This window comes from Sphaeramia orbicularis, chromosome 9 (assembly GCF_902148855.1).
Source record: "Sphaeramia orbicularis chromosome 9, fSphaOr1.1, whole genome shotgun sequence".
Taxonomy (NCBI): domain Eukaryota; kingdom Metazoa; phylum Chordata; class Actinopteri; order Kurtiformes; family Apogonidae; genus Sphaeramia; species Sphaeramia orbicularis.
The window spans coordinates 33,577,074-33,591,818 of record NC_043965.1 but is presented as its reverse complement, the minus strand read 5'-3'; the positions used below and the strand labels follow the sequence as shown (position 1 = coordinate 33,591,818).

At 38.3% G+C, this 14,745-nt stretch overlaps 1 protein-coding gene across 2 annotated transcripts; it reads left to right on the top strand.

Moving 5' to 3' along the window:
- The first annotated feature begins 7,484 nt into the window (after window positions 1–7,484).
- On the top strand, window positions 7,485–14,336 carry asb6 (ankyrin repeat and SOCS box containing 6). 2 transcript variants are annotated; one of them, XM_030144294.1, is made up of 7 exons: window positions 7,485–7,533; window positions 8,264–8,415; window positions 9,678–9,859; window positions 11,466–11,572; window positions 11,677–11,785; window positions 11,873–11,959; window positions 13,345–14,336. In XM_030144294.1, the coding sequence occupies exons 2-7, from the start codon at window positions 8,306–8,308 to the stop codon at window positions 14,064–14,066; spliced, it is 1,317 nt and encodes a 438-aa protein (XP_030000154.1). In that variant the 5' UTR covers window positions 7,485–7,533; window positions 8,264–8,305; the 3' UTR covers window positions 14,067–14,336. The 2 variants fall into 2 exon arrangements, with proteins under 2 accessions (XP_030000154.1, XP_030000156.1); XM_030144296.1 differs by having other exon boundaries at window positions 7,498–7,556.
- Window positions 14,337–14,745: the final 409 nt, after the last annotated feature.

Genomic DNA, 14,745 nt, shown 5'->3' with positions numbered 1-14,745 from the left:
GAAAGAAGCAGAGGAGAAGAAAGCCTGTAGCAGTGACAATATCTGCCACATTTACCAAAGGGTGGGGAGGAGGAGGAGGATGAGGGGGGGCGTGTGGCGTTTCAGCAGCAAACATGACATCTCATACGTGATGGTGGGAATAAACAAAAAACTTTTCTATGCGTCTTTGTTTGGGTACATGAATTTACGCTCTACCCAAACGCACCTTTTTCGGGTATAGTTCATAATACAGGACAGTCACCACGCGTGCGTATAAGGTCACTTCTTCACAAGTGTCCTTTAGTTTCCTAACAGCATCACTGACCTCTGTTAACAAAAGAAATGACTTTTAAAGTTGACATCGGACATTTCCACTTGAGCGCCTTATTGCGCCACTTGGCAGGCACTAGCGACCTCATGTGGAACTGAGCCGAAAAGAGTTGGTATATATACAGGTAGACACACAGAGGAGGATGCAAACTGAAAGAAAAGGTTGTTCTGTTTACTTGGGTAATTCAGCACTTTGACTTCCTCGATCCAGTCACTGCGGTGCATTCAGGTGCTCAGTGACAGTGAGTGTTCCGTCCTCTCTGCTTTTATCCTGCTCAAATGTCTCCCTTTCCATTCGTAGACCTACATACATCTTTTATTCCATATTTATCCGAAGTCATGAGGCGTAAAGGTCTTTCCAGGTGTACATTTTTTTCTTCACTATGTGTATGTCAGCCCTTTAAAACTGCAGACAAAAGCTCTTTTCATAAGGTAATGCATAACAAATAACTTCCTTCAGTAAAATATGGCTTTTTCTCATACGGGCTCTGATGCAAATGCCATTCATGACATTATGTGAGATTAGTGGTGTTTGCTGCTGCTTTTGTAATTGTTGTTGCAGATGAATTCATCAAATCTGAAACAGTTTCAGAGCAGAAAATGAAAAGAAATGTGGTTTGTAATTCTGTAATCTACTTATTGATTAAACCATGAGCCACAAAGTTGTTGTTGTTGTTTTTTTTACCTTTGCAGGACAGATGGTGTCGTTTAGGAAAGATAAAGCAAGCTCCAAGAATACAAAAAAACAGAGATATCTGATGTCAACCCCAGTGCAATCATTCTTTTCCTGTGGATCTTTTCGTTGCTGTGCCTATCTTCCATGCTGTGATCAGAGTGAGGTGACGGTCTATCAGGAGTCTGCCTTGTATTGTGATTGTATTTAATAAATAGTCTTAGGGACACCATTTGTTAAATCAGTGTCATTTTGACTCATGAACCAGACCTGGATAAAAGGCAGGGAAAGAATGGATGATTGGCCATTGTTTTGAGATATTATTAACCTAATCAATATGTGTGTGTATTAAGAGGATATGCTGAGAACTTCAGTGTTTATGAATCAAAAAGTTCCACATGACAACATACTCACAATATGCTCTTTATCTTATTTAAAACTGTATACGTACACAGTGCACTACTTAGCATCGTGATGTGTATCTTGACCCTGAGTCCACCTTGTACTGCTATGAATTTTATGCACATTAGGTTTTATAGTCCTACAAAAAGTCTCCACTATCACACTCAGACATGACATCACAACCCATATTTTCACTCTGGTAAATATTCAGTACTTATGCTTTACCTGGCAAAGAGAAACCAAATTATCCAGAGCACTACCTGCACTCAGACTGAATCCAGGTGTGACGATGTTTGCAAAAGTAAGAAAGAGTCTGAAATCTCCAGACCACTTAATCATAGTTGGCACTAGTGCATTTGTCCTAATTGTAAACCATCCTCTTTTGTTAGCTTCAATATCCATTTTTCCTTAAAAAGCCAAGTGTTTGCTTCCTCCTCAATGTGTGCAATTTGATCCCGGTAACAAATTCAGTCCCACACTCTCTTCCAGCTGCAAAAAGCATCAGAGTTGGGAAGGCGGGGGCTGTAATGGTAGTTTGAAACATCACTCACACAAAGGCTGGTAGTTGTCCAAAAGTAGCGCCTCGAGAGCCTGATACTCAGACAAATCCCTTGAAGCCCACGCTACAACGAGGTCCATTCAGCTGCTGGAAATCAGTGTGCACACCAGACAGAGCCCAAGTAGCTTAGGTTACACTGTCTGTAGCTGCAAGTCATTAAAAAAGGAGCTGTACTCTTCTCAGTACTCCATATGGTGAGTCCATTTCCAAGGCCAAGTTACCAAGACATCAGCTGCTGAACAAATACACACTCCATCCATCTTTTCTCTGAGGACAATAAGATTTAGAATTTTAAAGAAAATATACAAAAGAGCAATTCCAGCCCATATTTAATTTACAGGAAGGAGAACCACATGTGATTGAGCTTTGATAGATGTGATGTTTAGATCTGCAGACACCTCAGAGGACAGGTCTTATGCCTTTGTGAAGAATCTGGAAAGGTCTCAGGTTTTTGACGACTTGTGAAAGACATACCTCAAGAATAGACAAGAGAAATGCCACACCAGCAAAGATACAACAGAATATGTTTCCACTTCCAGACACATATCACCACATTTTGACATGTGTTCTTTGGAATGTTAGACAGTGAAGTGTGATACCTGTAAGAGTACAGAGTTGTGTTTCTTTCAATAAATCAAAATGCAATTTTTAAGGATACAGCAAAAAATACATTTTGGCCCACATTATGTGTTATGTTGGGTGTCTCTGTGGACCCCTTCCTCTTTTGATCCATGTCTCTGATGCGTGTTATAGAAATATTTTGCAAATAATTGAGCCACGAATGACTACAGCTTCAGCCACAGCCTCTTGACTATTGGATTCACCAGTTTTGATTTGGTTACAACAGTAGTTACTTCCAGAAAAAAGAAAGACCAAAAAAATATTCTGTCCTTTTCAGCTGGCTTTCCTACCATTGAGGTTCTTGGTAGTACTAGTCTAGTCAGCCATATTCCCTACTGCAAATATATCCCTGAAAACGTCTCCTATACTTTAATGAATATGAAATATTTTAGAATACTAGTATCAATTGTAAATGCAGAAAAATACCAAAGTCTGTCCTTTTAAAATTTTCCCTTTGTCACCTCATGACCTCAGCTAGGTCCCTGGGGTATGGACCAGTGTCTCTGCTTTCCATTATACATAATGAATAGTCCCTCGTGTCTTCTTTTGGGTGGTATCCTTCATCCATGACCTTAACCACCCTCAGTAGCTTGTCCTCCACTCAGTTGGTAGACAGGAGGCCCAAATTCATCACCACCTTTCATTCTCCACCCTGGCCTATCTGATCTATGATAGCATTAATAATAACTGCTGCAGAATGCCCTGTCGCCCTCTGTGCTGTGCCCACTTCCTGGCCTGTGCAGATTACCACCAGCCATTCACAGCCCATTAAAACTGTATTTACTTATCAGACTCTCTGGAGCCATCACTGTGTTTTCAAGCCTGATGCCCAGAGGGAAGGCAAAGAGTGACCTTCCTAGAGTCTACAGAGATACAAGTTACAAGTCTCCTGTGTGTCATCCATTATTTTGCTACCTAAACTGTACTAAAAGCAATGTCAGTCTCATAAGTACAGAAATCAACCGAAAAGTGGCAGAACAGTGCATGTGTTACAACACAATGACAGCTATTTTGACTGGTATTAAAGGTAAATACTCCAATGCTCACAGTGACCATGCTGTTAGACCTGCAGTGTGTTACTATATTAACCTATATGAACTATCAGAGAGAAGAGTTTCCCATAGTTGAGTTTAGGTTAAGTGCATATGTGCCATTATTTTTGACTGACAGTCGAGCAATCAAGATAGCATAAATGGGACAAGGTGAACTCTCCTCATTCTTCCCCATACAGACAGTTATTTCTTATCAGCTGGAATGTGTCATGGTCTACTTTGGGTGTGCTTAACTTCCACTGACCTTTAAAAGGGCTGATTATTTCCATCCACAATCTTCACTCGGCAATACGCTGCCAGCACAAAAGAATATTAGGCCCAGACCTGCTGGTCTGATAAATCCAGCTCCGAGTGTGGAGCTAAAGGAAACCAAACCTCAATACTCTATTATCATTTCCCTACCTCCACTTTCACCTCGGCATTGGTATTCTGTCACCTTTCACTAGCAGCTCTTTCAGCAGCTCAAGTTCAGGATGTGTTGTTCTATTTTATTACATCTTAAAAGTACTTTGTATCCATGGTAATTAACTTCTACTTTATGCATCACCCTCCTGGGACAGCTTTACACAGCTTTGCATATCCCAGAATACTTTGCAGCTGCATAAAATCTCCTCAGTGTTGGGAGACTCCTGTGCCTCCAGCTCCCCTGACAGCACCATTTGATAAAAATAGAGGGAGAAAACAGGTCTAAATGTTTAATAGATTCTTATTTTACTCGCGGTAATCTCGTAATCAGAGGTTGGGGTGGGTCACATCTATCACCCAGGGAACAAATAAAAGTCTTATTGTCCTGCTTCCTTTCACCTCAGGAGGAAATGTGGACCAGATAAATGATGGCCTTGTTTCAAGAGAGGCTCAATCTATTGCCAACGATTTGTGGCCAACAAAGTAATTTTGATACCGTTCTTTGTATTGATAGATGGGGCCTAAATTTAATAAAGAGCCAATTTACTCGGCTATAGGAATGGAACTGCTGTTATCTTCCCTCTCTTTTTCTCTTTGCCTCCATCCTCAAAATTAGACAGCAGGAAAAGACAAGCAGTCCTGGAAGTGATATTTTTGACAAAACTGTGTTCTTAACTACCACCATTAGCTTACTCGTAGATAACTATAATCCTGCAGAGTCGTTTTATCACTTACAGAATGGTTAAATCACTATATCAATATGAAATGCTTGTGACTTTTTCTCCTCTGTTTTGTCTTTGTGTAAAGTAAATTTTAATCCTTACAGGGGACTGAAGCTTAAAAACTGTCAGCATAGTATTTGGGGTCACATTTATTTGTGAATTTTCTCTGGAAGAGTTCAGAATTTAGTGGCTTAGAGGACTTTTGCAATAGCACTTTTAAACATTACCTTGGTGGTGACTGCAGACACTTAAAATGCAATTCCTTGTCAACAGCATTGAAGCTCGCTGTGCCGTGGTGATGTTTGGAGACCTTCTGAATCTTCTTTCTTTTATTAATGCTAAGGCTGAGACCTAGGAGGGGGACCTGCAACTGTGCTGAGCTCTAGTGTTGTTGTTTTTTTTTTTTCCCTGTACCACCTGCTGTTTCCGTTTTCTGCCAAGGAACAGTGTACCCTTGTGACCACATGGTGGCAAAGGTAAAAAATTAACTCTGAAGTTGAAAAAAGAGGTTCTTTGTTTCACATGGAACTCTAAACAGGTGTGTGAACAAAGATTTTACTAAACTAATCACAGACAGATTTGAAAAAGAAGATGCAAAGTAGATTATTCATGAGCACATGGCTGGAAAATTGAGGGCAAATTGACTGAGTTTGAAGATTGCTTTATTGATTAGGTGACTCGTGTGATAATAATAATTGTCTGGGAAGTGTCGATATTTTAATGAATGCAGTTCTGCTCAAATCTCAATTCAATCAAACCTGTTTGTTTTTATTCATACAGCATATATAATGGTATGCAAATTTCTCCATGCACATGTAAAACTGTGCATTCATGCATGTGATGCATAATGGCTGATGTGTAACTGTAATTTCCAAGATGTGATCTCCAGGCCTGTGCAGCACTGCTGCCACCTAAAGACAGAGTTTGAAAAGACCAACGTTTAGGCATCCATTATACTCTCAGTATGGGGCAATATTGAATAAAATAGCCATAACAGGAAAATCTGGTCAATAGTCAAGTGTATTTCTTTGCCTTAATCCTCAAACCAACCAAATCCACTAAACAAATATCACATTCTTTATTCAAATTGTATTTTGTTTTCATTTTACTTAAACATTCAAACAAAATGGTTTAATTTGTTTTTCCTGTGTTTCCACACAAGATGGACACATCAGTATGTAGTGTGACAGTTACAATACATGACACAGTATACCAGTAACAACATATGTTATGTTAAAAAATCAGGCACACAGATGTGCTGAAAATTACATCTTTTGTAAGATTGCACTCTTCAGCGGCTCTCAAACTAAGCCATCTGTCACTGAATCCATGCACGGCAGGGGTTTGTTTGCTAAACAGGACAAAGCTGACTGTTAGCAGCCAGATGCTGTCAGCATAATGGGGCAGTTTTCTAAGATATCTGAAAGCTGTTGTCTAAGAATAATGTGCCATATGGACAAAAATATATATTTTAGTAACGTAAGTGCCTGTGGTAAAGTATTTTTTCTGGTTACATTTTTCAGTACAAATCTCAAACAAAATATGCCAAATTTAAATAAATAAATTGTTCTTTGTTGGGCAGATTGGGAATTACAAGGACAAGGCAAAATATTTTAGATTTTAAAAGTTTTCATTTTTTTTTATACAGGGAAGCAAAGAAACAAAGAAACACACAAGCAAATAGAAATATTTTAAGGACAAAATCTCTAACTGTATGTAATTAAATTACAATTTTCTTATATATTTATATCATTATATTTGTATATATTTATATATTATATTTTATTTTCAGACATATTTGTGTTTTTATTCCTATTTATACAATCACCTTTGGCCAGGTGCAATCATATTGTGTATAATGATTTTGTTTCAACTTTATGGACGAAAGTGTATAGTGGACATTAAACAAAATGCAATATTAGATAATTGGAATTTTAATAAACAAAAATGTTCTGAATTTAAGCATAACTGCTGGAACTGGTGCTGTGTATACTGTTAATCTTTTTAGGGTTTGTGATGAATTAATTTTTTAGGACGTTAACTTTTCAAGCCAGTCGCAACAGGTACAGATTTATTTATAGGTTTATTTAAAGGTTTATTTATTTTGATTTATGAGATACAAATATATCATTTTATTTTACAGACAAAAAAAAACAAAACAAAAAAAAAACAGCTAATTTGCTAAAATACAATGAGTAAAAATAGGTTAATACTGCATGTGACAACACACAAACCTTTCTGTGTGAATAAAATAAAATCAATATGTAATTTTATGCTGCACTATTGGTTTTTATACCTGCACTGTTATTCTACAGTATATACGCACATGCTATTCGTACAGTTTGTTTTTTTAATGCCTTCTTCTTCTTTTTCTTTTTTTTCTTTCTTTTTTTTTTTTTTTACCATTCATTTCTCTTTTATTTTTACTTTTATTCTAGATTTTGTACATATATTTATGCTATAGTATGTATGAGCTAATAATTCTTTGTTTGTGTGCACAAGTTTGGCCAGTACAGCTGATTCTGATTCACTATTCATTAATGCCAATGCTTTTTAAAATATAAATTAATGTTTAATTTGTTTGGGTTGCTCATTCATCCAGAGATCTATTTTTAAACGAGGTATATTTTTGTTTAGAGTCGAAATATATAATACTCAATATGAAAATAACAGCGCGTAAAAAGGAACCTTCGTCATCTTTGTGTTATTGGGGGGACGAAAAATACAGGCGAACTGATGTGGGCGTGGTCGAAACTTCCTGTGCTGGGAGATAACGGCTGGGGCGAAGACGTGAGTGAATCTGTCATTTTTGTTTAAGTAATTTTACCTCAAGCTTTGCACTTTATCAGTAATCCAGTAAGACTATAGTGAAAGTTGTCTATAAGTTCAAGACTGACTTCGACGTTTAGTTTCAGCCTGTTTATGAGCACAGTTTTAATTGAAATATTCCGCGTTTACAGTAAGCTAGCCAAATGATAACACGCCAGTGCCAAGTCGACTTTAGCTTGTTCGATCATAAAAGTTTAAAATTTCAGCTATAAAATTCAATAATAAAATAGATGTTTGAAAAACGTGCACATTAGCGGATTTACGATAAATGTCACCTCTTTTTGAAATGGCATTTTCCTGCTGAACTCTTGGTAGCACAATGCAAGTTTACATCCACGCGGTAGAGGAGCAAGTAAAATGGGACACACTGTATTTTTGACACTGTTGCACTAAGAATGTAACGGGTCCCAGCGGCACAAGAAACCCTACTACTACAAGATAAGATAAGATATGACTTTATTTTCCCACCATGAGGTAATTTCACAGTTAACAGCAGCAACATAAAACAAGCAAGAGCAGAGAAAAGGCAGGTAGAAAAACCACAAACGAGTGAGAAATGAACTATAGGAGAGAATAAGGAATTTGGTATTTATATGACTATTTATATAAACAAAGAATTAAAAATTTAAGCAGTATTTACACACTTATTTACCATAAATTAGAAACAAAACCATAACCCTTTGTGTTACAGGTTCAGGAATACACTCACAGTTCGCTGGAGATTGGAGGAGCCATGCCTTTCCTCCATGGGTTCCGAAGGATCATCTATGAGTATCAGCCTCTGGTGGATGCTGTGATGTGTGTTGTTGGGCTGGATGAAGGACTTGGTGATCAAGAGGAGAGGTAAAGCTGAAGTCTACAGTGTGATTTGTTTAATAGTTTCGTTTGTGTACAGAACTTATTTTTATAATCTCTTAACATACAGCTTGGAGGGTAATAAGCATATACCTTTTATGTGTTGAGAAATAGTCTCATGACTTGATTGTAAAACATCGCAAAAATATTTTTTTTTAATTCATTTTTTTATGTGACCTTTATTTAATCAGGTAGGTCAACTGTTGACCACTTGTCATTTACAATGATGACCTGGTCAAGAGTCAGCGTACAGACAGGTCAAACAAGTAACAAGAAGGGAGACATCCACAACAAACAATATTAAACCATTCATAACAGTGATGTGTATAAAATGAAAACAGATAAAAGCAGGTGCAACAGTCACAAACTGTTGCACTCAGTAAATGTTTCAAAGTTGAGAGTGGAATAAATTATCTTACTTTCAGTGTTTGTTGCCAGTGATTCCAGTTAGACATTAGTGACATTAGGGGGCATTTTGTTAAATTTTTGGTTCACAGTTAACAGTTAGGTTTAAATATAAAATCATACATTTATAACAGCATGCTGGAGCAAAGGAACCTGGATCAGTAGAGTTAGAGTTAGTATGAGTTAGATACAATACCTAGAGCTGAACAAGTGAGCAACCGTAGTTAAAGCAATGTTCACTGTGTTAACATGTTTCTATTATATATCATACCAATCCAAAACAAGAATTGATAATCTGTTACTTGCAAAAGCATTTCCACTCACCAACGCATAACTCCCATTGTAACTCTGTGTTATGATGCTGAATTTCCAGACCCAACCCCAGTGTCCTAGTATTTGTGCCATTGTGTCCTTGGGCAAGACACTTACCCACCTTGCCTCCAGTGTCACTTACACTGGTGTATGAATAGTGGTGGTCAGAGGGGCCATTTGGCACATATTGGAGGCCACGCTTCCGTCAGCCTGCCCCAGGACAGCTGTGGCTACAGATGTAGTTTACCACCACCAGAGAGTGAATGTGAGAGTGAATGAATAATGGATCAATAATGTAAAGCGCTTTGGGTGCCTTCAAAAGCGCTGTAGAAATGTAATCCATTATTATTATTATTAAAAGGAACTCTACATACAGATTATAATTATTATTGGGGAATGAATGTCAGAATAACTAAGCTTTACTGTCACTGTGGTTTACACTACTCATCACTACACTAATAAAGTACAGTTGGGATTTTCAAAAAAACAATTTAATGCAATGTGGTCAATAACATTTTCTTCTCTACCCCCAGAATCATAAATCCAGAAGAAGACAGCAGTGTGTGTACAGCTCTAGTGGAGCTTCTGGAGCGAGAATCCCAATCAGAGGTGTTTGATGAAGGCATCAGCTATGCCCTGTTTAAGGTGGCAGAGCGAGGACTGGTGTACGCCGCTGAAATCCTACTACGCTATGGAGCTGATCTAAACTTTGAAGGTGAGAAATCATTAGGGACTGTTTGCCTCTTTTTTACTTTTTAACTTCTGAGATACTAGGTTTTTTTAGTGCTGTGAAACAATTACAATTTGTAATCAGATTAATCACAGGGTTGCTGTGGATTAATTTTGGTTAATCACAATTAAATATCGTTCATTTTCAATCTATATTAGTCACATTTCATTTTGCATGAGCAGAGTCAAGAAAGAAGAGAATATATATGCACTTCACATGTTTATTAAAGACCTTCAACAATTTCAATGAAATAACTGGAAACAACTGTTACGTCTTGTGGTTTTTTGTACTCATATTTCCATCCAGAGGGTCAATGTGCTGTTTAGGATCTTCCATCTTTATGTGTTGGTTCTGCTGCCTGTCACTACTGGATCAATTCCCCATTTGCTCATGCGCAACAGTAACTCTACTTGGACAAACTACCCGAATTGTGTTGCCAGAGGTGTTCAGAGTCATTCTGCACAGCAGATGTGTTAATTGCGTTAAAATTTTTAATCAGAATAATCATGATGATGGATTGATCCACGATAATGCATTAATTTTGACAGCCCTAGTTATTTTACATCCACTAGCCATAACAAACTGCTCTTTACAGAAGATATTTTTTTTGCTTCAAGGATGTTGGGAAAGATGACTGGTGTATAAGCTCCCATCTTTTTCCTAATTTTGATGTGAGAAGATGAGTCTCTAATTTAGCAATTTGTTCACCAATTCAGAATAGGTGATGACAGGTTATACTCTGGAGCTTGGAATGGTTGTGACTTTTTCCACTTTACGCACGGACCTGCATATGTATAATGATCATCTTGTCATTCATATACACTGGGGGAATAAGACTCCCTTAAGCAAATTGTCTATGGAAAGAGCACTATGGTCCTGTCAATGAAATAAAACCTGCCACGGCTCAGCCACACTCTGCTTTGGTGACCTCTGCTGGTTGTAGAAATGTCTTTCCCCAGGGACATAATTAGTGAATCCTGGTAGCGGCTGCTTCATTTATCTTTCACATTTTCTTGAACACTTTTTTTCCCCAGAAAGTTAACACTGACAAATTTAAAAACAAAAATTTCAAGTTTCTTTAAGCCTATCAAGTTTTTACTATCCTTTGCCTTTTTTTAGGTTATGTGCCATCTGTCAGACAGGCTTTGTGCTTTGAGCAAAACTGTGATAGTTACTTACAAGGAAAAGACACACTATAATCTACTACAAACAAATCAGCTCCTGATCCCCTGAGAGGTGAGACAGGGACAGGATGTGTTACATATATCACATGAAGCAGGTATCAACTCACTAAGTTGTAGCCCCAAATCTGTTCTGCAGTTTTCTACTTCTAAATCTGTGGTTGCTTGTGTATTGCGCTGTTTGTATTATCACTTGAGTTTCTTTTTATTGTTGTCTGTAGATGTGGAGGCTCTTAGCCACTGAAGATTTCAGACTATAGATGGTTGAATTATCTTGCCCAGAAACATTAGCTGAAAATGTAATATTGCCAGAAATCTCCATCTGTCTAGTTAAGTGTATATTGAGTCTTTGTCATCAAGAATCAGTAGATATGACGTGTTAACATAACTGTTTGTTTTCCACTCTCCAGACCCAGTTTCATACTACAATCCACTGCATATAGCTGTTTTGAGGAACAAACCAAACATTGTAAGGCTTCTGGTTGGACATGGAGCAGACATTGAAAAAAGGGACAGGGTAAACTAGCTCTATGTCTAACTCAAATATAAATATAATGAATGGATAAATAACTAACCTTTCTGATTTGCTTTATGAATACAACTGTATCTGTTGCTTGGTAGATCCATGAGAGCAGTCCTTTGGATCTCGCCAGTGAGGAGTCAGAAAGGCTCCCCTGCCTGCTCACCCTGCTGGACCTGGGTGCTAATGTGAATGCAAGGGATAAACATGGTACATTCATATTTACTTCTCAAAGTTAATACATTTGATAAATATTTCTTCCTTAATTCATTTTTTAAGAATTGTCTTTTTCCAAAGGAAAAACGCCTTTGCTTCATGCCTTGGCAAGCAGTGATGGACTCACAGTGCATAACACAGAGAACATCGAGCTTCTTCTTCAAAGAGGTAATGACTGTGAAACAGCCTTCCTCCTCACTTTGCCTTCTTGTCCATTCACAGTCATTCACCTACTTTCATAAACAGCATCACATCTGAACTGCTACTTTCAAACTCCTGTCTTTGCATACCTGCCCATCTGCATGCATTCTTAGATCAAAGTAAACTCTTAGAAGCAGTCAGGTGCATACAATTTCTAACTTACCTGAAAACAGAGCAAAGCCTGTGGGTCAGACAAAAACTGACTGTTTGTCTCTTCAGTCGACTGATATTTCTGTGTGTTACTGTGAGGAGACCCTGTAGGCATGAGAACTCGCTTGTATAGCAAGACACTTCAGTCAAGGTTAGATGAGGATAAATGTTTCATTTTAAATCACTGGTTTCCAAAAAGTCACTGGATTGAAATCAGATGTGTTCCTTCCTTTTTACTACTGGGATTAAAAGCTAGTGTGATTTTCCACTCCACCAGTTTTGTCCTAGACAAGTTACTTTCAGACTTTGTTCAAAAACAGGTGAAGAGACTGATTTCCAGTGTCTTAGAATGTGTCTTGTTTCTTGCCTCATGTGTTTGGATTGTGACCATCCCAAATATTCAAGACAAACAGAAATCAAAAAGAACTACTCGATGACATTTTTCCAGTATTTAAGCATACTTGGAAAGAGGTGAGTATGTATTATCCCTTGCCTTGTTTAATTTAAAACATATTTGACAGTCACCAGAACATTTTTTAGTATTAAACTAATCTAATTTGCTCATCTGTGGATCAGATTCTGTGAATTAGCTGCTGTTCTGTATCAGTAGCTGGAGCTATTACTCACTAATCTATTGACTATTTTTTTGTTGTATAACTCTTGCATATTTCGCTCATAATTTAGGATCATTACTCATTCTGTATGACTGGAGGAGATTTGCCCAATTTGATGTCATCAGCATCAGTGGTTTAGGCTTTGAGGTTCAAAATGGAGGGACCTGTTACCAGCCAGAAATGGTTTGACGTAAAATGCTTTTGAGTATCTTTATGAAAATAATAGGACTTGATGTTTTAGGAAAATGACCTATATTAGGGATATGAGCTGGGACATTCACCCATTTTTTAAACAAAGAAAGACTAAAGTGGCCTCATGAATAAGTGTAGAGATGTTTATGAGCAGTGTTGGTGTTTAGAATGTATTACCAGTTTATCCACAGTGGTTTTGTTTGATTAATAGTCATAAGTTAAAAGAAAATAGTCATTTATTAATCATATTGTTTCCTAATATGACATGTATTTAAGTGTGCAAATAACAAGGTTTTACTGTTTTTGGATTAATCGTAGACAAAGATTCTCTAGTAAAGTCAGTGTGTTATTCACTGAATGTCTCCAGGAGTGTTGAGTTGTGCTGCTTCTCTACAGGTGCTGATGTTAATGCTGCGACTCTAGATGGGGAAACAGTAGAGTCCTCATTGGTTTTTCTGGTGAAGGAAGCTCTGGATGCCAACACAGAGGACGCTGCTGAGATCGGCACCTTCTGCTTGAAAACCACACAGTTACTGCTGGCCCATGGCGTCGACCCCAGCTGCTGTCTGAATGAGGATGGCGAGCCCTCACTAACACAGACCAGCCTGGAGCACTTTGACCTGCTCTTCCCTCTGGCTGTGCTTTTAATCCAGAGCGGAGCCTCTCTGGTTTGCTCGTACCACGGCAGCTCCTGTTGGTCGGGTTACAGCCTCCTTTTCCAGCGACTCCATACAGCCCTGCAGCACTGTTCGGATCAAAGTCACACCTCCGAGCTCCTGGAGCAAGCTGAGGCCTTGCTCGATTTAGCGAGAGTAAACATCCCCACGCTGCATTTGCCCTCAAGCCTGGAACCCCCTGTCCATGTTCAGGACACTCACCCCAATGCTCTGGCTCTGTTAGACCTGCACAGCCGGGTAGTAGCACATGAAACAAGCCCTCCAGCACTGCGATGCCTTTCCCGTGCATTCATAAGAAGCCACCTACAGCCTTGGCCTCTGGAAGACAGGGTCAAAGCTTTACCTTTACCAGACAGACTGAAAGACTTTCTCCTCCCTGAACGCACATACACCCCGAGGCCTGGCTGGGACTGCTTCAAGCCTCAGCACAGCCAACACTGACATTACAGTAAAACTGCCAGTTTTGTTCTACTTTCAGTCTCAAATGAGAGACTCTGGCCTGTAATAATCTGTGTAAATATCAAAGCATTTGTCCGTATATGAAACTCTAATATAATAAACCATTGAGGCCTTTGTTAAATCTGTTTTGTGAGTCTGTGCCAAATTGACAGACTAGTGTGTATATGTTTACCTTGATATATAAAGTGTGTTGTTAAAGAAAAAAAAAAAAACAGCCTTTAAGTTGAATCATGTCAAAGTGTTACGATAAAGCTGCAGTGAACCGTATTAATTTGTAGCCACAAAATAATGTAAGTGCCACCAGATGGCAGTGTTGCTCCTACATATGAAGAGCAGCTTACATGTCAGGGTCAAAAGATTTCATATTCACAGTCCGGCCTATTTCAGTTGTTCCATCTATATTTTATCTCCTCAACATGATGGCGACGCGTTGTACATCATGTGTATCTCTTTGCTTTACATAAACTTGGACTAATAAAACACACATGAGGCTCTCAAACTGTTTCTCGACAGCCGTGAAACTATTCTATGCAGTAACAGCAATAACAGTTTGACATTTGTTCTATTTGTCAACACTTTTTTTCTCATCTGACCAGTTAGTGGCAGCACAGTGCTGATGATAAATGCTACTCTTGGGTCTGTAATTGCATCTCCTAATTTT